The following is a 24,862-nucleotide window of genomic DNA, read 5'->3' on the forward strand; positions in this document are numbered from 1 at the left end:
TTCTGTCAGCTAACAGTCCTCAACTTCTTGTAAACAAGTTTGAGCACTTCCCGTAATAAAGTAGGTTCTAGCAATTTTTCATGTGCTAAATTTTACTTCACCTTAATGGTGCAACTATGAAAGTTGTACTAATATTTGCGGAAGTCTAGATGAATAAAAGAATTATCAGCCAATATTTGCTTCAACTCTTACTTACATACCAAACTTCACACAGCAAATGAAATAAAGACTGCCAACACAAGATGCTGGAGGAACTCAGTAGGAACTGATAAAGGGTCTCAATAAGAAAAAAACTGTTTACTCTTTACCACAGATGCTACCTGACCTGCAGAGTTCCTCCAGCACTTTGTGTGTGTTGCTTTGGAATTCCAGCATCTGCAGATTTTCTCATGTTTGCAAAGTCTGCCAAGATATTTTAAAATATTGGCCTTGCATTCAGCTAGCCTCAAGGCTGATTTTTCCCCCTCAGCATTTCCAAACAACTGGAGCAAATAGAAGCTACAATAACATGATCAGACCTGTCCAGATGTTCTATGAAGAGTGAGGTAATGGTCTGGGATTTCAGACATCCAAAGCTCTAGCAGACATCTGGAGAGGCAGCCAACCACAAGGAAACTTTGACCAAAACAAAAGAGAATAGACACGGTCACATAGAAGATCTCTCAATTTTACAAGTTCTAAATGCTAGATCTTCCAGATGAAGTCAGAAAATGTTCTTATTCACAAGGCTGTTCTACTACTAATGATCATTTCTGTCTCAACAACATACATTATTTCAAATGAACTTACATGGCAATGCAAGATGCCGGAGATATATGATCTCCCTTATACAAAAGTGGCTACATTTTATCATTTGGTAACAAAGTTCTCTACCAGGAGCATAATCCACTGAATTTATTCTGAGTTTGAAGAATCAGTTTTAGCCCATGGGTTAGTAATTATGCTGTGTCAATGACCTGTTTGTCAGTGGAACTGTAGCCATCTTGAAGTTGCAACTGTATGTCACTTCAAATCCCCTTCCTCATGTTCTCAGTTTTCTCCACTGCAATGGTGGAACTAAATCCTAACTAGAAAAAAGTACATTATATTCCATTTGGATAGTCTACAATCCAAAGGTATGAACATCAAATTTTTCAATTTCCAGTAATCCACTATGGCCATTTCACACTCTTACTTGCCCACTGAGGTTCCCATGTCCATCTGCTTATCACCTACTAACCTAACCATCTGGGTCTTTTCTCTGAGCTATCCTCCCTACCTACACCCTTCATCTGGTTCCGCCTTTCATCTACTAGCCCCCAAGCTCACCTGTCTTATGCTTTCCCTTTTACAGTCTACTTTCCCTCTCAGTCTTGCAGATTCACAATTCAACATATTGTGTGTACATCCACAGATGTGATTTGACCTTCTGAGTTCTTCCACCAGTTGGTTCTTTACCTCCAATCAGGTATATCTAGTTATTCAATTCACTATACTTGGGGATCATGGGCTGGCGCAGTGCTGATTCATCAGCCATTAACCAGCAAAGAGCCAATATAAAGAAGAGTGATTACCATCACCACCTGAATTAGTGCATAAACGTGAGAAAAATCTGTAGATGCAGGAAATCCAAGGCAACAGGCACAAAATGTTGGAGGAACTCACCAGGCCAGGCAGCATCCATGGAAAAGAGTACACAGTCAATGCTTTGGGCAGAGATTCTTCAGGACTCATTATCAGAACTTCATCAGTCCTGATGAAAGGTCTCGGTCCAAGACACTGACCGTTTACTGACCATTAGTTGCTGCCTGGCCTCCTGAACTCCTGTGTGTTGAATTAGTGCAAGTCCTTAAAACAATATATGTAGCAATCAGGATAGGATTATGATCATAGAACTTAAGGAAATAACTCCCATGATTCATTCTCGTTAAAATACTCATTACAGACAAGTCAATTCAGGAGACGACTAAGAATGAGCACCAAGACTGAATGGATTTTCATGCTGTAGACAAAGATAATTCAAAAAAAAAAATGTGCTAACCAAAATACTGAACTGTCAAATAAAATGACAGCATAACTAAACATTTTAAATGTGTAACATTAAGGGCTGGTACATTCATCACTACTCAATAATGTTTAAACTTGAAAACTAAGTGTTAACTAAGGAACTTAGAAGACCTCAGCAAAGGCACTATGCATGCAATGAGATTTCAATCTGATATTACAAAATACTTGAATGCTAGGAACACTGATCAAAAGTTGGAACTAAATGGCTCCAAAACCACCTCAAAATTCTGCAATACCACACACAGTCAAGAAAGATGCAGCAATTGAGCAGAAAAGCTTCAAACAACCAGATTAGATCCCACTGTAGAAATTCAGTTTGGTTTTCTGCTATATGGATGTTCCTATATTGCACTTCTTTCCGATTTTGATCATACAGTGACTACAAACTTGCCATCTATGTTGCACAGCAGTTGAACACAAACTACAGACCAGTGCAAAAGTCTTACGCACATGAAAAAAAATCTGTAAAGCAAAGACGTTTTCAAAAATAATGAAAAGTCTCTAAATATCAAAACACACTTTAAAGAACAGTAAACAGTAAAATAACTAAATCAGATCAGTATTTGTTGTGGCCACCCTGCATCAATTCTCTTAAGTACACAGTTGCACCGTTTTGTAAGAAATTGGCTGGTAAGCTGTTCCAAGCATCTATGAGAACTTGCCACAGTTCTCTGCAGACCTTAGCTGTCTCGCTTGCATCTGTCTCTCTAAATAGTCCCAGACAGCCTCAATGATGTTTGAGATGAAGGTTGTTCTGTGGAGGCCACACCATCTGTTGCAGAACTCCTTGTTGTTCTTTTCACTGAAGATAGTTCTTTATTATCTTGGCTTGTATTGGAGCTCATTGTCCTGCTGCAGAATGAAGTTGGGACCGATCAGACCCCTACCTGATAGTATTGAATGATGAATGAGAATTTGTTTGTACTTTGCAACATTGAAGATTCCATTAATTCTGACTAGATCACCAACTCCATTAGCAGAAAAGCAGCCCAAACCTGCAGGCAATCTCTACCATGCTTCACTATTGGCTACAGATACATCTGTGTAGCACTCTCCAGTTCTTTTACAGGCAAACTGCCTCCTGTTCGATCCAAAATGTTCAAATTGTGACTCATTGGAACAGAGCTCTTGCTGCCATTATTCAGCACCCCAGTCCTTGTGTTTTTGTGGGTAGGTGAGTCTCTTGGCTTTGTTTCCATTTCAGAGAATGGCTTTTTGGCAGCAACTCTTGCACATCTCCAGACTGCAGAGGAGCAGTCCAGTAGTTTCTGTGAGTTCAGAGTTGACAGTAGTGCTGGACTTCTTCAGATTTAGAAGGGACATTAGTTTGATGCATCTCTCATTTGCTGCACCCAGTTTTAATGGCTGACCACTGTGTTTTTGGTCCTCAACCTTACCCATTTCTTTGTGCTTCTTCAGGAAAGCAAGGCCAGCACATCTTGAAACTCCTGCCTGCCATGAAATTTCTGCCTGGGTGAGACTTTGCTGATGCAGGATCTTGTTGCTATGCTCACTTCTGCCATGGTGTAAGAATTGACGACCTGAAAGTTAAACTGTCACATCGGCCACATCCTCACCTTTTAATATGGTTGTCCTTTACCCAATTTGATTCCTTCCACAATGATTTCAGTTTTAGTTCATTCAGCTCATTATGACATTGATCATTAGCACTTATTTATTACCTTTGTTTAATTATGCACTGTGGTATACACCTACAAAGTAATCCAAGTTTTTTTAAAATTTGAAAAGTGGTCTATTACTTGATGTTACTTTCTTTAATGAAATACAAAAATCTCTAACATTTAATATTTTGGAAAATGAATGTGTAGAAATCTAAGATTTGCTCTTTTTTACAACATACTAAAAGACAAAAAATATCCATTTAAACAAAATATATAAAATACCCAGGCTGCCCAAAATACTGTGCAAATCCCCAAATTATTCAGTTTATGGAACTGATGGTATATTTGCTGAATCCAAACATGTATCAAGACAAACAAGCACGATGTCAGTCATCACCTGTTATTGTCGCATAAGCATTCAATCAACCAGTTAACTTGTTTCCTGATTCTCACTTTGACTCCCATTAGAATTGGGCTCCAAACATTAGCAGTTATGATTCAGAAACACAATTAAATCTACAGATAGTGAAGCAAAGCCCAACTTGAAAGAATTAAATCTAATAAAAATAACCAAATACGAACCTAGGTTTTTTTTTTGCAAACTTGAAATTCTTTAACCAGCTGTAAAAAAAATCCAGAACTTGCAGTTGGTATGGTGGCCTTTCTGAAAGATGCAGTCCGGCTAGCAAAGTTCACAAAATACATAAATTTAGCCTATGACTGCTAACAGTTTTCTCAACACATGCAAACTCACAGGATTCCTTTAAAGCCCAGAACATATCCCACTAGGATAGGAGAACCTCTAATTTAAGGACAATGTCCTCAGATATAGCATCAAAAATCTTAATCAGGAGATAACATTGTTTTGCACTAAAATACTTTTTTTTCTTCTAATTCTGTTGTTTGTAAAATAAATGCATACAAGTTATGATATATTTATGTTTTTCTTGCTTATATGATGCAATCTGGCTGTGATACTGCGGTAACAAAGTTTTTCATTACACCTGCACATGCATGTACTCATGCAAATGACAAAGTAGACTGACACTTTGCTTAATCTTCTCTCATAACATTGGATAACATCCTATTTTGCTTCCAAATTACTTGTCATTTTTGCATGCCAAAATAATGTGTTACAAATCTTGCACATTAAGGATCTGCAATACCAAACATTGGAAACCGAGAATGCACTCCTGAAATTGTTAACAAGACTAAATACCTCAGTTTCTACCCTCACAGGATGGCTTAAGATCATTAGTAAGTGAATGAAGAGGTGAAAGTTCAGTTATAACGAACAAGAATTCACTGGCTGCATAGCCAATATAACAGTAACTTCAAAATAAATTAGACGTGCATGAATCAGTGCATCCTAATGCCTTCACCATTGTTTTGGGAGATTTTAACCAGGCCAGTCTGAAAAAAAAATCACTAATCAATTACCATCAAAAGACCACTTGCAATACCAGAGGCTATACCACCATCAAGAATGCCTACAGTGCTATTCCACGCCCTCACTTCAAGAAGTCTGATCACCTGGCTGCACTTCTACTTCCTGAATATAGGCAGAGACTGAAGACTGCAGCACCAGTAGTGAGGACCAAGAAGTTATGGGCAAGGGAAGCACAGGAGTGCCTACAGAACTGCTTTGAATTTGTGGACTGGACTGTTTTCAGGGATTCATCTTCGAACCTGGATGAGAATGCTGCAGTTATTACCCACTTCATTAAAACCTGTGTGGATGAGTGTGTGCCTACAAAGACTTACTGCACATTCCCAAACCAAAAGCTGTGGATGAACCAGGAGGTATGTTGTCTGCTGAAGACTAGATCTGTGGCATTCAAGTCTGTTGATCCAGTCTTGTACCAGAAAACCAAGTATGATTTGCGGAGGGCTATTTCAAGGCAAAGAGACAATTTTGAACTAGGTTGAAGGCGACATCGGATGCACGACATCTCTGGCAGGGCTTGCAAGACATTACTTCCTACAAAGAGAAACCCAATAGCATGAATGGCAGTGATGCTTCACTACCAGGTGAACTAAGCCCACTTTGAAAGGGAGAATACAACTACAGCTGTGAAGATCCCTGCTGCACCTGATGACCTTGTGACCTCTTGTCTTAGAGGCCGATGTTAGCTTGTCTTTAAAGTGAAGCCTCATATGGCAGTAAGTCCCGATGGAGTACCTGGTAAGACTCTGAAAACCTGTGCCAACCAACTAGCGGGAGTATTCAAGAACATTTCCAACCTCTCCCTGCTACAGGCAGAAGTTCCCACTTGCTTCAATAAGGCAAAAATTATACCAGTGCCCAAGAAGAATAATGTGAGCTGCCTTAATTACTATCGCCCAGTAGCACTCACATGACAGTGATGAAATGCTTTGAAAGGTTAGTCATGACTAGACTGAACTCCTGCCTCACAAGGACCTTGGAGCCATTGCAATTTGCCTATTGCCACAATAGGCCAACAGCAGATGCAATCTCAATGGCTCTCCACGTGGTTTTAGACCACCTAGACAACACAAACACCTACATCAGGATGCTGTTAATCGACTATAGCTCAGCATTCAATACTACCATTTCCAAAATCCTGATTGAGAAGTTGCAGAACCTGGGCCTCTGTACCTCCCTCTGCAACTGGATCCTCAACTTCCTAACCAAAAGACCACAATCTGTGCGAGTTGGTGGTAACATCTCTTCCTCGCTGACAATCAACGCTAGTGCACCTCAGGGGTGTGTGCTTAATCCACTGCTCTACTCTCTGTATACCCATGACTGTGTGGCTAGGCATAGCTCAAATACCATCTATAAATTTGCTGATGATACAACCATTGTGAGATATGCCAACTCGTGGAGTGGTGCTGCAGCAACAACCTGGCACTCAATTTCAGTAAGACGAAAGAGCTGATTGTAGACTTCAGGAAGGGTAAGACAAAGGAACACATACCAATCCTTAAAAGGATCAGAAGTGGAGAAAGTGCGCAGCTTCAAGTTCCTGGGTGTCAAGATCTCTGAGGATCCAACCTAGTCCCATCATATCGATGTAGTTATAAAGGTAGACAGTGGCTATACTTCACTAGAAGTTTGAAGAGATTTGATATGTCAACAAATACACTCAGAAACTTCTATAAATGTACTTTGGAGAGCATTCTGATAGGCTGCATCACTGTCTGGTATGGGGGGGGGGGGGGGGTAACTTCTGCACAGGACCAAAAGAACCTGAAGAGGGTTGTAAATTTAGTCTGCTCCATCTTGGGTAGTAGCCTCCAAGGAGCGGTGTCTCAGAAAGGCAGTGTCCATTATTACGGACCTACAGCACCCAGGGCATGCCCTTTTCTCACTGTTACCATCAGGGAGGAGGTACAGAAGCCTGAAGGCACACACTCAGCAATTCAGGAACAGCTTTTTCCCCTCTGCCATCCGATTCCTAAATGGACATTGAACCCATGAACAGTACCTCACTCCCCGCTCCCCAATATATAGCATTTCTGTTTTATGCACAATTTTTAATCTAGTCTATGCAACTATACTATATAAAGTATACTGAATAAGATTTACTTATTTATTTTCTTTTCCTTCTACATTATGTATTGCATTGAACTGCTGCTAAGTTAACAAATTTCATGTCACATGCCAGTGATAATAAACATGATTCTAATACATAGACTTTAAAAAGGTGAAGTTTGAAAGAGTGTAGAGGAAAAGGACAAGCTGCGGATTTCTACCATTCTAATGTGGACACCTTGCACTTTAAATGCAAATAAATATAGATGCAAAACATTCAACTATTTATCACAAGACAGCAACCACCTCATGAATCAACCCAGCAAAACTTGTCTGAACTACCTCCACCATAGGTACATCCCTCAAAACCGTAGAGTACACTAAATATGGTGTTGCTCTGAAGTTAAGCAAGACTTTTCTACTTTTATATTTAATCTGACCACCACACTCCTCAAAACTTGGGAGAATAATCTAATATTCTCATAATTATTTTCTCTACCTGCAATCAAGGACATCCAACTGGCTCTGTAGAACAATTTTGTTATTCAGGCTAATATATTATAGCTAATGCATATGAGCTCTTACTTTGTACAGGAAGCTATGGCACCTTATTTTTTTCCCCTCAGAAATCCAAAGGCCCGGAGTCTACACTTTTTTTAAAAATCTAACCTGTGTGATACATCAAAGAATTTGAATAAACTTGTCAAGCACGTCATCCTTTTCGTAAAACTAAACTGATTTTCTGAACTTTGTTATTCAAAGGAATCCAGCATCTTCTCACTGACAGATGGCCTAGTTTTCTGATGTCCCCTGCCCCTGCATTTGTAGTTCTCCATTCTGCTAGGATACTTCCAGAATCCTGGGAATTCTGGCAAAACCACTACTAAGGGCATCTCTCAAACAAAGTGTAAAGCAGGTTTTTATTATCAGTTTCCTATCTACATGCAAAAGTAATACTGTTTTCACTCTAGTTACAAAAAGACTGCAGGAGATTAATACATCAACATCAACTTATTCTACAGGAGGTGCAGAATGAAGAACTTGATGGATTTACAGAGGGTTTTATACAATAATGCATTACTTTTGAAGCTAACATCTGGTGATAATTTTATACAGCAAAAGATATCTGATTAGATTATTTGACCATAGCTTGACAGAACAAGGTTTCTCAGGGCAATGATCCAGGAACTAACTAAAGAGCATAAATCATATTGCAGATCTTTTAATCCACTTAACATACTATGGATACTTTAAATATTACCTGAAGTAGACATTTTTAGTTGCTTGAAACTTATACTCTCTGGAGTACTGAACTTGATCAACATTCAAATGGAATAATCATCAGGAATTCAATTACAAGCTGCTTAATCTTTATAAAATGGGCCGAACACAATAATAATGTAACCATGAAAATGCAAATTCTGGAGAAACACTTCTCAGACATGATTGCAGAGTATAGCACCTTCAAACATTCAACCACATCCTTCAAAAAAAAAATTATAATAATAATTGTAAGCTTAAGACAAGTTTTTTCCTACCCTGGAGAGTCCAGGCTTGGTAGGGAGTTCAATCAATGGTGGAATAAGTTGGCTGCAGTAGCTTCTGACCACAACTCATATCCAAATTTTCCACTGCCTGAAGACTACATTTTGGAGCAAAAATCTAGGATTTCATGCCTAGGTTTAATGGCGCCAAATATTTTTTTCTTCTGAAATAGCAAATTATTTCTTTAGTAGAATTTTAATTCCTCAGCTAGCATTATGGCATATGGATACAAAGCACCAGAGGTACAGTATATGACTCAATGTTACTAGTCCAGAATTTTAAACCATCACTATATCATTTTATTGACCTGTACAACCCTGCCTATATACTGTTATTTTATTTATGGTAAAAATAAATACAAGATCTTAATGAGGTGCTTGCAAACAGAATTCTAAAGGTCTTTTGGACAATATTTAGCAAATGTAAAACTATCAATAACTGTATGTGAAACAACCTGACAGCCCACTTACAGCATCTTCAAAATCATTCATCATCACCTACAGTGGTACTAGAAAGTTTGTGAACCCTGTAGAATTTTCTGTTTCTGCATAAATAAAACCTAAAATGTGATCAGATCTTCATACAAGTCCTAAAAGTAGATTAAGAAAGCCCAATTTAATAAATAACACAAAAAACATTATACTTGTTCATTTACATTGAGAAAAATGATCCAACATTACATGTATTTGTTGGAAAAAGTATGTGAACCTCTGGGGTAATGCCTTCTACAAAAGCTATTTGGAGTCAGGTGTTCCAATCTATGAGATGAGATTGGAGGTGTGGGTTGCAGAGGTGCCCTGCCCAATAAAAAAAAAAGATGTACAAAGTCAGGTTGCTGACAGAACCTGCTCCTCGCAAGAAAGATCTGTTTATGTGTACCATGCCTCCATCAAAACAACTTTTAGAGGACCTTAGAACTGTAGAGATGCATGAAGCTGGAAAAGGCTACAAAAGCATGTCTAAAGACCTGAGTGTTCATCAGTCCACAGTGAGAGAAACTGTCTATAAATGAAGGGAACTAAGTACTGTTGTCACTCTCCTAGGAGTGGGTGTCCTGCAAAGATCACACCAAGAACACAACATGCAATGGTGAAGGAGGTGAAAAAGATCCCAAAGGCAACAGCAAAAGACCTGTAGAAATCTCTAGAACTTGCTAAAACCTCTGTTCATGTGTCCACTATAAGAAAAACACTGAATAGAATGGTCTTCATGGAAGGACACCACAGAAGAAACACCACTGTTCTCCAAAAAAATTTTGCTGACATCTCAAGTTTGCAAGACTACCCGAATGTTCTACAATGCTTCTGGTACAATGTTCTGTGGATAGAGGACACAAAAGTTGAAGTTTTTGGCAGTATTGCACATTGCTATTTCTGGAGGAAAAAGGGCACTGCACACCAAAAGCAAACCCTCATTCCAACTGTGAAGCATGGTGGAAAGTGTATCATGGTTTGAGGCTACTCTGCTGCTTCAGGGCCTGGATAGCTTGCAATCATTGAGGGAACAATGAATTCAAAATCGTATCTTGACGTTTTACAGGAGAATGCCAAGGTAGTAGTCTGTCACCTGAAGCTTAATAGAAGTTTAATAATGCCCCAAGACAATGATCTGAGAGATAACAGCAAATCAAAAACAGAATGGTTTATAAAAAAGAAAATACGTGTTTTGGAATTGCCCAGTCAAAATCCTGACCTTAATCCTACAGAAATGTTGTGGAATCTGAAGCAAGAGTTCGTGCAAGGAAGCCCATAAACATCCCAGAGTTGAAGCAAATATGAGGAAATCTGCAGATGCTGGAAATTCAAGCAACGCACACAAAATGCTGGTGGAATGCAGCAGGTCAGGCAGCATCTTTCAGGAGAAGCGCTGTCAATGTTTCCAGCCGAGACCCTTCGTCAGGACTAACTGAAAGGAAAGATAATAAGAGATTTGAAAGTAGGAGAGGGTGGGGAAAATGCAAAATGATAGGAGAAGACCGGAGGGGGGTGGAATGAAGCTGAGAGCCAGAAAGGTGATTGGCAAAAGATATACAGAGCTGGAGAAGGGAAAGGATCACGGGACGGGAAGCCCAAGGAGAAAGAAAGAGGGAGGGGAACGCCAGAGGGAGATGAAGAACAGGCAGAGTGATGGGCAGAAAGAGAGACAAAAAAAAGGGGGGGAGAAAGCTAAATATATCAGGGATGGGATAAGAAGGGAAGGAGGGGCATTAACAGAAGTTAGAGAAGTCAATGTTCATGCCATCAGGTTGGAGGCTGCCCAGCCGGCACATAAGGTGTTGTTCCTCCAACCTGAGTGTGGCTTCATCTTGACAGTAGAGGAGGACATGGATAGACATATCAGAATGGGAATGGGACGTGGAATTAAAATGTGTGGCCACTGGGAGATCCTGCTTTCTCTGGCGGACAGAGCGTAGGTGGTCAGTGAAACAGTCTTTGTAAGGAGGAATGGCCTAAAATTCCTCCAAGCCAGTATGCAGGACTGATCAACAATTTCCAGAAACATTTGGTTGAAGTTATTGCTGTACAAAGGGGTCACACCAGTTACTGAAAGCAAAGGTTCACATACTTTTCCCCAAAAAAGTATCTAATATTGGATCAGTTTTCTCAATAAATAAATTAAAGAGTATAATGTTTTTGTGTTATTTATTTAATTGAGTTCACTTTATCTAGTTTTAGGACTTACGTGGAGATCTCATCACATTTTAGGTCATACTTATGCAGAAACAGAAAATTCTACAGAGTTCTCAAACTTCCCAGCACCACTGCAACATAGAAACAAAAAAGCAAATTTGAAATATGAATTTCAGACATTGTAAATGTAATTGCAGCTATCCTTAAACATGGGTACAATAGTGTACTGGTCAAGTTATCAACCTGGTAAACAAACTTCTGATTACTCCTCCAGAATCAGAGGTTTGAATTCTATCATGAGATATAAAATAAAACAAACCTGCCTTCTTACACATTATAATCCAATTTTATTCCTACCCAATGCCAGAACAAGAAATGCTCTCAACTTTTACATGCCTATTTTGGGGCAATTCACTCTGGACAACAAATATCAGTGCTGTCAACACCCTCATGAATGGAGTGATAATATTAAGTGATCTGATTGACTAGAAGTACTATCTTTTCCACAAGCAAGCCTTCGTTTTATTTATCCATTTGATTATGCAAAAAAATCAGTAGAATGGTAACATTGAGATATAATCTAGCCCATAGGTGTCAAACTCAAGGCCCGCGGGCCATATCCGGCCCAGCATACAATTATATCCGGCCCGCGAGATCATTTTAGATAGATCTATTATTTTAATTATTAATGGCCCGGCGATATGAAGCCTATGATTGTAAGTTAATACCAATCATAAAAATAATGCTTGCTCAGCAGTCTTCTTCATAAGAAATGGAATTTGTGAAGTGAAACACTTTGTAGTTATAGCAGAGACTGAGACACATGAGAACAGGCTGAAAAAACGGAGGCAATGAAAGCTGCGTTCGCACGTGCCCGACTGATCCGGCCCGCCTGAAGCTGCATTTTGCCCAATCCGGCCCGTGACCTAAAACGAGTTTGACACCCCTGCTCTGGCTGGTTCCAGTACTTGGACAGAAGGTTGGGTAATGCCTTCCACTTATCTCGCTGACAAATCAAGATTTTGATTATGACCACATCATCAAGCTTCTTATCAGTAGGTGACTCCGATTAGAGTTAGTCTTCACCTCTCCATCCTTACCAATTATGCTTAGCCAAAGGTTATATTTGTACTTCCACTGCCGATGAGGCTAAGTTTATGTTTCTCTGGGATACAGACAAGATCTCTTTTCCAAAGCTGTGCAGACTCTTCCTTTCTTCACCCATAGATTACAGAAATGGGAGTAAACAGAAGCCCAACAAAAGTATTGGAAGGAGTGCAGTGCTTCAAATTATCCATCTGTCAATTGAGTGAGTCGCTTCCTACTACATCTGTAAAAGATTTTGGAGTTTCCTCTTAACCCTCAGTCACCTCCTAGCTCACAGAACCAAAATGGAAGCAAGAAGAAATACAAAGAGATCATTGACTTCGTATGTCAAAATAATTAAAATTCAGATGTAGATTTTTCCAGGAATACAATCATATCATTCAACAAGCTTCATTCAATGCCGCAATAGCACTTAAATAAAATCAATAAAGCTGTAAATAAAATCCAATATAGAATTATTAGTTAAATCACTAATATTAATTCTTTTGATGACTATATATCCTTACTCAGTGAATATAACCGTCATCACAGTCCACAAATGAACAAATTAAGTCCCGGGGGAAAAAAGCCAATTCTATTATTATTACAGATGACCCCCATATTACAACTATTACAGGAATTCATCTTTAACAAATTCATAAATCATGACCTAAAGTTTCCAAACTGAATAAAATTGGCTATCACTAAACACAAATTAACAAAATGTGAAATAAGCAACAAATATAATTTTTTTTTATTCACTCAATCTTGTGATGCAACAAGTCTTGGATATGATCTCACCACATTGGACAGTCAAAGCCAAGTCCTCCTGTACCATACCCTCTGCAGTCTAAGGACATGCAAGTAGATATCTCAGAATCCAGCAGCGGCACACTCTTAATCCAGGAGCTATTTTTTTCTTTGGGATACCAGGGAATGTGATGATCAAGATTAATGGAGAAAGATGGAGCAATGGAGCAATGGGTTAAATCTCAGTGACTTTGTAGAGGTGGATTAAAGGTCGAGGGATATTTAGAGAATTTGGCCGTGGTTGATGATGCTCTCTACAATGCAGCCTGTCAGGAGGATCTCTGCAGTGACTACAAGAGACATATCCAAATCTTATCATTCCACATTAATAACCAAATATAAAAATTAACAAATTGTTTCTTTCAGACAAGCCGTGTCCATTTGCATTACCCTCCCCACCAAACACAAGAGAAAAACATCCCTTAGGAACTTATCTCTGCTTATAGGACAGGATTCAATGTGAAAAGAGGATTCACATTACAGCAAATTGCATTTTGAATGGTGCTCTAGGAACATAAATCCTCTATCGTGGGGCCCTACTCTATCAAATCAACCAATGATATTCTCATTCCAGATTTTTATTGTCAGTACAGCAAGATTCAATGCAGTGGTGTTACTACTAGAGCTCTTTTAAAAAAAAAACAGAATTGCAACTGGACACCACACAGAATTAAAATCTGCACCAAAAGCTTCAATAAACACAGTTAACTTCTACTCAGGATAGTTACATAGAAGTTATATGCATAATTCTCAATCTCATACAGCAATGTGGTCAGCATAATTGATGGGACAGAAGAATCCAATATGTACCCTATCTGGCTACGTGAATGTTATTACACGTGGACTAAAAGTAAAGGCAAAGATCACAGTACTCTTTGAGAACAGCAATTTAAGAAGGTACAATAACTGAGCTGTATCATTAAAGGAAGCTCATCGCATTGCTGCCCATAACATGGTATGAAATAACTAACACAGCATAAGTTTATTTTGTTGTGCAAACAAAACTTAGGGAGTTGGAAACAGGACAAAAGGTTATGATCACTGTACATCACCCTTTACATCTCTGAGATTGTAGGGCTATGTTCCATTGAGAGTCCATTAGTATATTGAATTCAGGTTGGTATCACGTTGTCCAGCTTAAACCCTTCAGACTCAGTGAACAGAGGTTAATCTGATAAATCAGAACCAACAGCATAAAAATATAACAGTGGAGAACTGATAAGAGAAAAAAAATAACAGTTTCAGGGGCAAACTCCAGTGCCTTACTATCACAAGGAAGGTCCCCAAGTCTGGGGCAGCGAGAAGGATTAATCGGTTGACCAACCGGCGGTCCCCTCTTTCAGTGTTGCAAGTTCAAAAATTAGTTTGAGTGCATAATGGAAGGAGGGGTTCAGGAATTCTTGACCTGAGGTCAACACAACTTGCTTCCATTTGATGTAGGTACAACATGACAGTACCACTAAAACAGGCAAATTTGATTTTAAAAGTGTAGATATCTTCTTTAACCATAGGATGACTTTAATGTACTAAGCACTTTGAAACACTATATGCCTTAAAACTTAAGAGTCACATCCAAGTTATCTAAATTGTAGTAATTCCATCAGTACATAAAAAGTACAATGTTCCTTTAGGAATTAAAGCATTTTATTGTTACAAGAGGGCCTAATTAAAACAATATCTGAGCTGTCTTGTGCTGTTCCTAAAACACAAGATATGACTTCTGGAGGCATTTGTCTCTTTTGTAAACATACTGCACTTCAAAAGATTTCATTGCATGAGAGATTTTTTAGATGTAGTGATGCAATGCACAAATACAAAGTGTTAAACATTTTGCTTCCATTAAGACACAACTTTCTGTAGAGGCTGACCCCTACCCTTCCATATTTTTAGGGGTAAAAATATGAAAAGTCTACAAGCAAGCCAAAGTGGGGTGTCCAATTTGTTATTAATCTGTTTGTTCCTGCAAATTTAGAGCATGATCAACATGATTATTAACTAGCATTTAGTGTTTACTTGTTTAGGTTGTCCAATCAATGATTCAAAACCAAGAGGTAGCTTCTCAGTGAGGGAATGTGATACAGGTGATCAGGGACACCTCCAAGAGGATCACAATCTTGTTGTGGTTTGGAGGCTAGCAAACCTCAATGACCTGGAGAGCTACGTTGGCTGGTGTCAGGGCTTTATGCTTTAGCTCTTGGTAGGGTCACCATGCCAAACATGACAAAGGGTAGAAGCCAGACCAAGAGTGATCCACTGACCCTCCAGGTTCAAGGTTTGAGCTCAGGACTAACAACTCGGACTGGTCAACAAAACTGTTATGAAACAGTAATGAAGAATCTTTCTACATGTGTGTGCGATGGTGTTCCTGACTCTCCATCCAGAAATTGCATGAATGACAGTGTATCAACAGGAAGCTATTGGCACAAAGAAGAAATCCATGAATGTCGCCAGGGACTTAACAGCCTCCTAGGTATTAGCATTAACAACATTTGTTGCAGGTGCTATACCATGAAAGTTTAATTAATGATGCCTTAGAAGAGGGTTCAAAGGAGGTTCATGAAAGTGATTCTGGAATTGAAAGACATGTCATATGAAGAGCTTTTGATAGCTCTGGGCCGCCACTCACTAGAATTCAGAAGAATGGTGACCCAATGGAAACCTATCGAATATTGAAAGGCCTCAATGGAGTGGATGTGCAGATAATGTCTCCTATGATGGGAGAGTCGAAGACCAGAGGACACTGCCACAAAATAGAGGAATGTCTGTTTAGAATGGAGATAAGGAGGAAATTGTTTAGCCAGAGGGTGGTGAATCTATGGAGTTTGCTGCCACAGTGTTTGGAGGCCAAGTCACTGGGCGCATTTAAGGCAGAGGTTAATAGATTCTTGATTAGTCAGGACATGAAGGGATACAGGCAGAAGTCAGGAGATTGGGGCTGAGAGGGAAAATTGATTAGCCATGAAGAAATGGCGGAGCAGACTCAATGGCCCAAATGGCCTAATTCTGCTCCGAAATCTTATGGTCTTATGGATTCACTCTCATTGGTTTGGCTTTTGCTGCTGAAATATGAAAGCAGCAAGTAGAAAACATAATTCTCCACCCTCCCCCTAGCCCATTTCCCTCCAGCCTATCACTTCCCAGCTCTCTACATTATCCCTCCCCCCACTTCTTATCCCCCCTCGACCATCCCATGTTACTTCACTCCCAATGAAGGGTTTCGGCCCGAAACATCGTCACTACCTCCTCCCATAGATGCTGTCCGGCCTGCTGAGTTCTGCCAGCATTTCGTGTTTTTTTTTTATTTTTTTTAAAGTAAAAACCATGATCCTCTATGGTTTAAAATTATTCTTAACATATTAAAGGTAACTTTAATTAAGATTATTTACAATAACTGCAGGAAAGAACACTTATAACCAGCAGCTACATTGTCAGCCAAATAAACATCACAGGCTTCAAAAGTAGTTATCATGACTATGCTAAGTTATGCAGCAGAAGTAATTTGTGTACACACCTATCAAACCAACCACAGCTATCAGGAAAAGTTCCAAAGCGTCTTTGTAATTCAGGCTTTCAATCGATTAGTAAAACATTTTTAAAAACTGATGCATTTGAAAGGGCTTCATGCTCATCTGCCTGTGGAATAAACTGATCTCGAAGCAACTTACTATACCATACACAAAAGGTTAATATTTTTAACTAATGGGTTGTTGAAAATGAAGAGTGAAAAATATTGGACAATTAGAAAACACAATAAGTTAAGGAAATCTTGGCAATAGCATCTACAGAAACCACGAGGTTGATAAGGTTATAAAGAAAATGCACATCAGCTGTGGGATCAAGAAACCTGATGACCTTCATTCAGTTTTCTGTTTGAATCGACCAGGTTTGAAGGAATTTGTAGAAAACTTGTTTGTAAGCTTATTTCAATTGTACAGAATGTGTACAAAATATATCCACATAATGTCAGATATAATTTATAATATCCTGTCTGAAGAGTTTGGATAATCTATCTCTGGTTACAATGTAATCCTCACCACCCAGGCCATGCTCTTTTCTCGCTGCTGCCATCAAGCAAAAGGTACAAGAGCCTCAGATTCAAAAACTGTTACTAACCCTCAAACATCAGACTCTTGAACAAAAGACGATAACTACACATTCTATCAAGATGTTCCCACAACCACTGATCTCACTTTAAGGAGTCTATCTTGTTATTCCATGCGCTCATTATTTATTTCTATTTATATATGCATTTGCAGTTTGTTGTCTTCTATGCTCCTGGTCTGTCATTGATCCTGTTCAGTTACTATTCTGTATATTTGCTGAGTATGCCTGCAGGAAAAAGAATCCCAGGGTTGCATATGGTGGCATGCATGTCCTCAAGTTTTGAGGACATGAACTCAAGGTCTATGCCTCATCTGTCACCGGCTACATCAGTAAGTGTGCAGATGATGTTGGTACATCAAGAATGGCCATCCCACAGCCCAACTAGACACGAGGTGTGCTCCCAAATAAAAACCCCCAATACTTCAAACCTGGTGACAGAGCAATTCTCTGAGCAGCCAGCAGAAAACTCAACTTAGAAATTAAGGGGACAAAAATAAAATTCAGGAACACTAGTCCAATAATGATTCCTGGTTTTTGTGGCTGGGCGTCAAGGACGTTACTGACTCTGCAAGGAAAAACAGCATCAATTGCACTGGTGACAGCTCCACCTTGATGCTCTAAACAACCCTTTTGCACACTTCAAGGCATACAACACAATGCCAGCCACGAAAGCTTCTCTCCCATGTGAGCAGCCACTGTCTGTAACAGAACTCTGCAGAGTCCTTCCCATGCCTGCTACTGTTACAGCCAGTGCTGCTCACCCTGTACGGTGGACAGGCCAGACAACATCCCAGGCCAAGGGCTTAGGGAGCATGCACACCAGCTCAGTGACATCTTCATAACTTCCTATCTAGGCTGCTGTCCCCTGTACCAAAGAAATCTAGAACTAAATGACTACCGCCTGGTGGCACTGACACAAATCACCATAAAGTGCTTGAAATTACTAAAAATGGCACATATCAAAAACTCCATTGCTGCCAGATTGGACACTCAATATGCTTACTGACAGAACCACTCTACAAATAGATGCCATAGGCCTGGCACGCCTAGAAAACTAGGATACTTAAGTCAGAATGCTGTTCCAAGTTTTCAGTTTGGGATTCAATGCTATTGTCTCACGGATGCTGGTGAACAAACTCCTACTCCAACGTCTAAATACACCACTGTGTAACTGGGTGTTGAACTTGCACAACGAACAAACCTCGGCCAGGATGCACAACAGTTCCTCCCTCCCCATCATCCACAACATAAGTACCTCCCCCGGGGCTGTACGCTGAGCCCATAGCAATAGATTCCGCTCACACATGACTGCACAGCCAAACACCCAAGTAATCACGTTGTCAGGTTCACCAGTGACACAACAGTGGTCGGCCTCATCAACAACGACAACGATGACACGACCTACAGACAGGAGGTGGCAGTGCTCAAGGCCTTGCACCAGGTATATAATATTTTCCTTAATGTCACCACACCGAGATGGTTATCGAATTTAGCAGAATTTGCTTCACTCACACCCTGCCCCTTTACATCCGCAGTGCACCCATACTCCATTATTCTACAGATGTGCAGTACAGAGCTGCATCACTGCTTGGTTCAGAAATTCAACTGTGGCAGAGGAAGGCTCTACAACAGGTAGTCAAAACTGCCCAATGCATTATCAGCACCAGCCTACTCGTCATCACGGACACGTAAACAGAAAGGTGTCAGAACAGGGCCAGTAACATCATGTAGGATCCCACCCACCCTGCTCAAGGACTGTTTGTCCCACTTCCATCAGGGAGGAGGCTACATGGCATCCACACTCAAAAACAGTTACTTTTCCAAAAGGCAAAGGAAATAAAAATGGTGACAAACTAAAACAGAAATAGAAAGCAGAGTTTTGTACTAGTTGCATAGTGTGTAACACGAAGTAATAAAGTTTCACAACTACAAAAACTACCTTATACACAAGTAAATTTCATTAAAAACATACACTGCTACTTCCTCATAATGGCAAATGAATGCAGTCAAATTCTGTACAGATCTTTACAGTAAAAGATGAGAGTTTGCAGGAAACATTTCTGGCAGATGACTTAAGAGGTACACACTAAAAGAAACTACTCCATTTTGCCAAAACTTCTTCCTTCATTCTGACACACATCAGAAACCCTGCAGTAGCACTGATCTCAGGATTTCACATGGGTGTTATCTCCAAGCATAATATAGAAAACATGATTGTCCAAGTTTAGGACCATGCAACAAGCAATTTACTTGGGAGTGCAAGCGTCTGGTGTAAGAAGGCAAGCAGTGAGGCGAGGAATCTAGCAGAATTGGGAAGACATTGACTAGTCGAGACTTTGCAGAATTCTTGTTTTTCTATCATTTATTTACATATGTACAATACCTGGTAGTAATTCATAATAGCAGCAATGTAAGAGCTAAATTTCATGTCTGCATTATGATAGCAAATGGTGACTTGGGTGACACAGAATACATGGTGCTGTAAAAAAATGATCCAATTGTTTTAGTTAGTACTACAGCATAGAAACATCATGCACTTTGGTGCCAGTCCATAGGCCTCCATCCACGATAACTGAACCCATATCTATCAGTTCTGCTGGCCGCTCATTCCACCCTTCCACCACCCCAATTGAAAAAGCTGCCACTCAAATGTGCCTTAAATATCTAATCTTTCACCCTAAACCTATAACCCTTAGCTGTACTCTTGCCCAACCTGAGGGGAAACAGCTGTATGTTTTATCCCTCATTATTTTTGTACATCCCTATTAAGATTTTCCCTCATTCTCCTGCACTTCAGGGAATAAGGTCCTAATCTATGAACCTTCTCCTATAATTCAGGTTCATGCAACATCCTCGTAAATTTACAATAGAGCCATTGTGCAAGGCTTTCCCTGGCCTGTGTTCCCCAAATGCAACAGCTCACCTCTGCATTAAATCACACCAACCATTTTTCAGCCCTTTTTCCTAGCTGGTCAAGATCACACGGCAAACTTTAACAGCCTTCCTCACTGCCCACTATGCTCCACAGTCTTGGTGTTAACTTCAAATTTATCAGGTACTTGTCAAGCATTAAACGTTCACTAATAGCCAGCTATCCTTATAGTAGTAATTATTAGTTTCCAGTTTAGTCAGTTTGTCTGCCTTGTTCTTTTACTTCTCAGAATACATTGTCATGTGTTATCAATAAGAATATGAAAATTCTATTTACTCTCAATGAGAGGCAAACTCATCCTGAAACATTGTGATATTTAACCAGAGGAAAACATAAATACCTACGCCCTTTGCATGCGCTGAACAAAAATGCACAAAAGGAGAGCAACCAAAATCAAAACTTAAGAAACTTTAAGACTCGTCCAATGAGGCAGCAAATAAACAGATGTCACACCCAATGAATGGATATTCAAAGTGAGCTTGGCTGATGCAAGGGATTCCCCCCCCCCCCCCCCACTTCACAGAAAAACGCAGATAGCAGGCTACATCGTCAACCACAAATTTCCATTGAAGCTTTGTGTTTTTCAAGATGATAAAACTTCAAAAATCTAGGTAGATCACGTTGGGAAAATTACTAAGTTTTTTTAATAGGTTCCTATCAATGTGTGGAAACCAGGTCATCCCATTATAACACCGTATTAAAACACTACAGTTAATATAAAAATTTCAAGATACAAAAAGCGATAAGAAACCAACATCTAGAGTGCAGCAGAATTTGGTCAAGATCATCTTAAAAAAAGCATAGGGTTTGTGGAAGGGATTTCAGAACATTACCTGGACAGCTTAACATAACTGACTGCGGGACTAAAATCAAGATTGAAAATTTCATCTGATTGGGCAAAATTAACAGAATACAGTGAATTCCAGCTAATTAGGATGCATTGGGGCCAGAACATTTATTCTCAATTAAGCAGCTGCTCCAATTAGACAAAGTATCATGGAAATAGTTTAAAAAGTATTTAAATAAAATACTAGAAAAGACAAATTATGTATTTAAATGAAATACAGCACAAATTAGAATACAACTAATACATTACAGTACTATAAAACTGTATTAGTTCCAAATAGTTATCGATGGAAGCATTCACTCAGAGTGCACTGCACGTTCTTTTGATTGCTGTAAATGAACAAAATCAGTGCAGACACCTAGTGTAGATAATAGATACTTTCATACAATCCCATCGACATTTACATTGTCGGGGAACGTCACGTGATGACGTAGGATCGAGACGCTGGAACCCAGCTCCCCCGTAAAAAATCAATAAATTAATGTCTAAATGAAGAAAAGTTCGTCAATACTTTCTAAAAGTTACTTATAAACTACTCCGGATTGTTTCAAGTTATGCCTCACAAACAGAAGATAAAGAAAACTACTACCGTGAAGGCAACGCAAGTTGGAACAGAATCAAGGCCCACTTCTGCCAAAGAACCGCGGGCTCAGGTACATTATACCGCCGGCGATACAGAACAGGAAACTGCAGCAACATCTACCATTTCTAAAGGACATTTACATTGTCTAAATTTTCATTCTCAATGTAACATTCAAGATGACTGTCGATACCTTCAAATTCTCAGATCTTAATTTGAAGTAGTCAAATTGATTCATTAGCCATTTCTGGCATCATCAAGCTTAAGTGCTTGAAACCACACTGAGCAAAACAGTTCTGTATCGTCTTACTGCTTATTTCTCAGTACCTGAGACAAAAAGCTGTGATGTTTTATGAGCACAAACACATGCAACGAAAGCTATTTAAAAACTGTTCACTCAAAGCACGGTGTCAGACACACTTAGTGAACACAACTGACACTAGTTAGAAACTGTTTGGCAACTGTCTCCTGCTCTGAGTGATGCAGTGTCCCAAATAAACAAAGGGAATCCTTACTACTTTCTTTTTTAGTTTTTGCTCTTAAGAGTTGCCCCATTTAACCAGAATCCACTTGTATACGTCACTAAGGAAGGCGTTGTGATCAAGTATGCAGGCAGGTAGGTGAACTGCAACTCAAGTGCGTGGACAGTGGTCAGTCAGCCAGTAAAGCTTGAGGAGAAATCAGTGGTGGGGACTAATGTGGTATCATGAGGCAAATATGCCAATGCCAGTCACAACTATATTTATGCTGCAGCAAAAACAAGCAACATGGAATTAGGAAATAAAGTCAAAAGTTTGAATAGCATGACAAGTTTTCACAGTAGCTTGTTAACTATAAACTAAATGCTGCATCAAAAAAAAGGTAGTACTGAAATAACTTTAATCCAAAACAAAGCTCAGCCACATTATGCAGCAGGGTGCCAAAATATTGTGCAAAAGCATGTTTTTGTATGTCCATATGGTTGGGGTGACATTTCTCATGAACAGCTCTTGCATTTAATTGAAACACAACGTTACATACACTTTGTCACTGTATGTATTGTGACAATGTACCGAAATGCAGTAACAACTATATTTCTACAAAGGCAATTATTTAACAGAAGAAATTACACTTTTTGCATTGCTCCTTGACCCAAAAGTGCCAACACAAACTTAGTCAATTTCTGGCTGTCACACAATGCAATTAAATTCTCAGGGAGGGAAGTGTAGAAACTCTTCTAAGGTAAATTTAATGGGCTTCAGAACAAACAGAGCGTACAAAGAAACACACAAAGCATTTTGCCACCAAATAGTATTATTGTAGTGACTGACACATCACATGCCCACCCCCACCACACAATCCAGAAATGGGTAAAAGTTTTTCTAAGTTTTAGTTGCACGTGAGGGTGTTAAAAAAAACTGAAAATACCATTAAAATAACGTTTCACACAAAAACAAAGCGGCAAAATGTTACCAAGAAAAAGAGGAAGAGATGGCAGAGACATGTTGAATCTTAAGTTCAAAGTATCTGCACCGTCAGCTATCACCCCACTTTAAACTCCGGTTGACCTTAAATGGAACTTGTTAGCAAGTAAATAAATAAAGGTTGGGAATAAAAATGGGAGATTTGGGAGTGCAACGAGATGAACGGGAGGAGATGAGGCGCTGTCTAGTAAAGGCCGAGGGTCAGTTTAGTGACAAGGCTGTCACGAACCCCCACCCCCAAACAAGCCTGGACCACACTCAGTCACCCTGCCCAGAGACCGACCCGCTCGCCCCGACCCACCTTCGGCGATCAACTCCTCCACGGTCACCTGGTAACGTCCCACGCTGAACACCCTGCCCACGTAGTTGCCGGTGCTCCCCGCCGAGCCGCCTCCGCCTCCGCCTCCGCCTCCAGCACCAACATATCCCGCTCCCTCAGGCTTCGAGATGCGTGAGAATTTCTTCATGGTTCAAGAAGCAACTTCTTGCCGTAGTACGACGCCAGTCCGGTGCCGTTGCTTCCCCTCGTCCGGCGCGGGCCGGCGGCAAATGCGCAGGAGGCGTGCTTCCACCGTTTGGCACCCCCTAGCACCCCAACTGCATTGCGTTCGCGCACTTCAGACGATTCCAGATTTCATCCCGTTTAAAAACTTCGGAGCGAGCTCGGGCGGGGCGTGCGCTGCCGAACAAGGGAGGGCTTCGCCCGGGCCGTCCGTTCTCCTGATTACCCAGCGTATTCTCACCCGCAATTGGTCCAGCCCGCCAAGCTCCCACCATCGCCCTGCGCCCATTGGTTGGCAGCTCTTTTCCGCTCCCACCTCCTTGCCGACATCCTTGACGCTGATTGGATCGGGTCACTGTCCGTCGCACAAAGTGTCGGGCTTGTTCCGCTGTCAAGTCTGTCGTGATGCGAAAGAAGGAGGGCCTTGCCGCGCTGCGGGGGTTAAAACGAAGCGAGCTAATGTTGCAAGTTGTTGAAACAAACAAAAGTTCATTGCAAAACCAAACAAGTAAGTCATTAGAATTCTCGTAACCACGCGAGATGATGTCTTAAGAAACATGATGGGTGCTTATTGCACAGGCGCCCATTCAGTATTTCCAAGGAAACTTTTTATAACGTCTTTCAAGTTGTAATTTAAAGCTATTTTTATAAAACACTCATTTTAGTTTTTAAAGCTTTGCTGACTTTCAAGTTCTGGCCAAAAGAAAGTATTTCTGAGGAAGTTTGGATTTAATGCGTGTTTATTTTAGCCAAAGGATTTCAGTTGAACATTTGTGGAAAGACACAGGAACATGTATGCTGATTGCTGTCTACCATAGTTACAGTAGTAGTTGCTTTCAAAATTCTTTTGTAATATCTATGGCAAATCACAGGCCTGCAGGAAAAGATGGAATTACTTTTGCTGGCAGTATAACGTAGAAATCGGGCTGACATGGGAAACAAGAGTCTACATCACCATTTAATTAAATTAATGGCTGAATGTTAATTCCACATTCTTTAACACCATGGGGAAACACTTCATCCCTTTGCTTATCAAACATCTGCTTAAAAATATCCAAAGACTGCTTCAACCCCCTTTGAATAAGTGTCCTAACCCTCCTTACACTGTGAAAAAAAAAACTCCTCATCTGTGTTATATGGGTGACTCCTAGTTTTTACACAGGGATCCTGTTCTAGTGACTCCCACAAGAGGAAAC

At 40.0% G+C, this 24,862-nt stretch overlaps 1 protein-coding gene across 2 annotated transcripts in view; it reads right to left on the bottom strand.

Annotated features, from left to right (window-relative positions):
* bmp2k (BMP2 inducible kinase) overlaps window positions 1-23,877 on the bottom strand; it is an 87,497-nt gene extending 63,620 nt beyond the window's left edge. The window contains exon 1 of one of the 2 annotated variants that reach the window (XM_059988718.1): window positions 23,466-23,877. In XM_059988718.1, coding sequence (XP_059844701.1) covers window positions 23,466-23,631 — 166 coding nt within the window. In that variant the 5' untranslated portion in view covers window positions 23,632-23,877. Of the gene's footprint in view, window positions 1-518; window positions 539-23,465 lie in introns of those variants that run through there. The other variant, XM_059988719.1, reaches the window with a different exon arrangement.
* Window positions 23,878-24,862: the final 985 nt, after the last annotated feature.

Source organism: Hypanus sabinus, chromosome 14 (genome assembly GCF_030144855.1).
Source record: "Hypanus sabinus isolate sHypSab1 chromosome 14, sHypSab1.hap1, whole genome shotgun sequence".
NCBI classification, from domain to species: domain Eukaryota; kingdom Metazoa; phylum Chordata; class Chondrichthyes; order Myliobatiformes; family Dasyatidae; genus Hypanus; species Hypanus sabinus.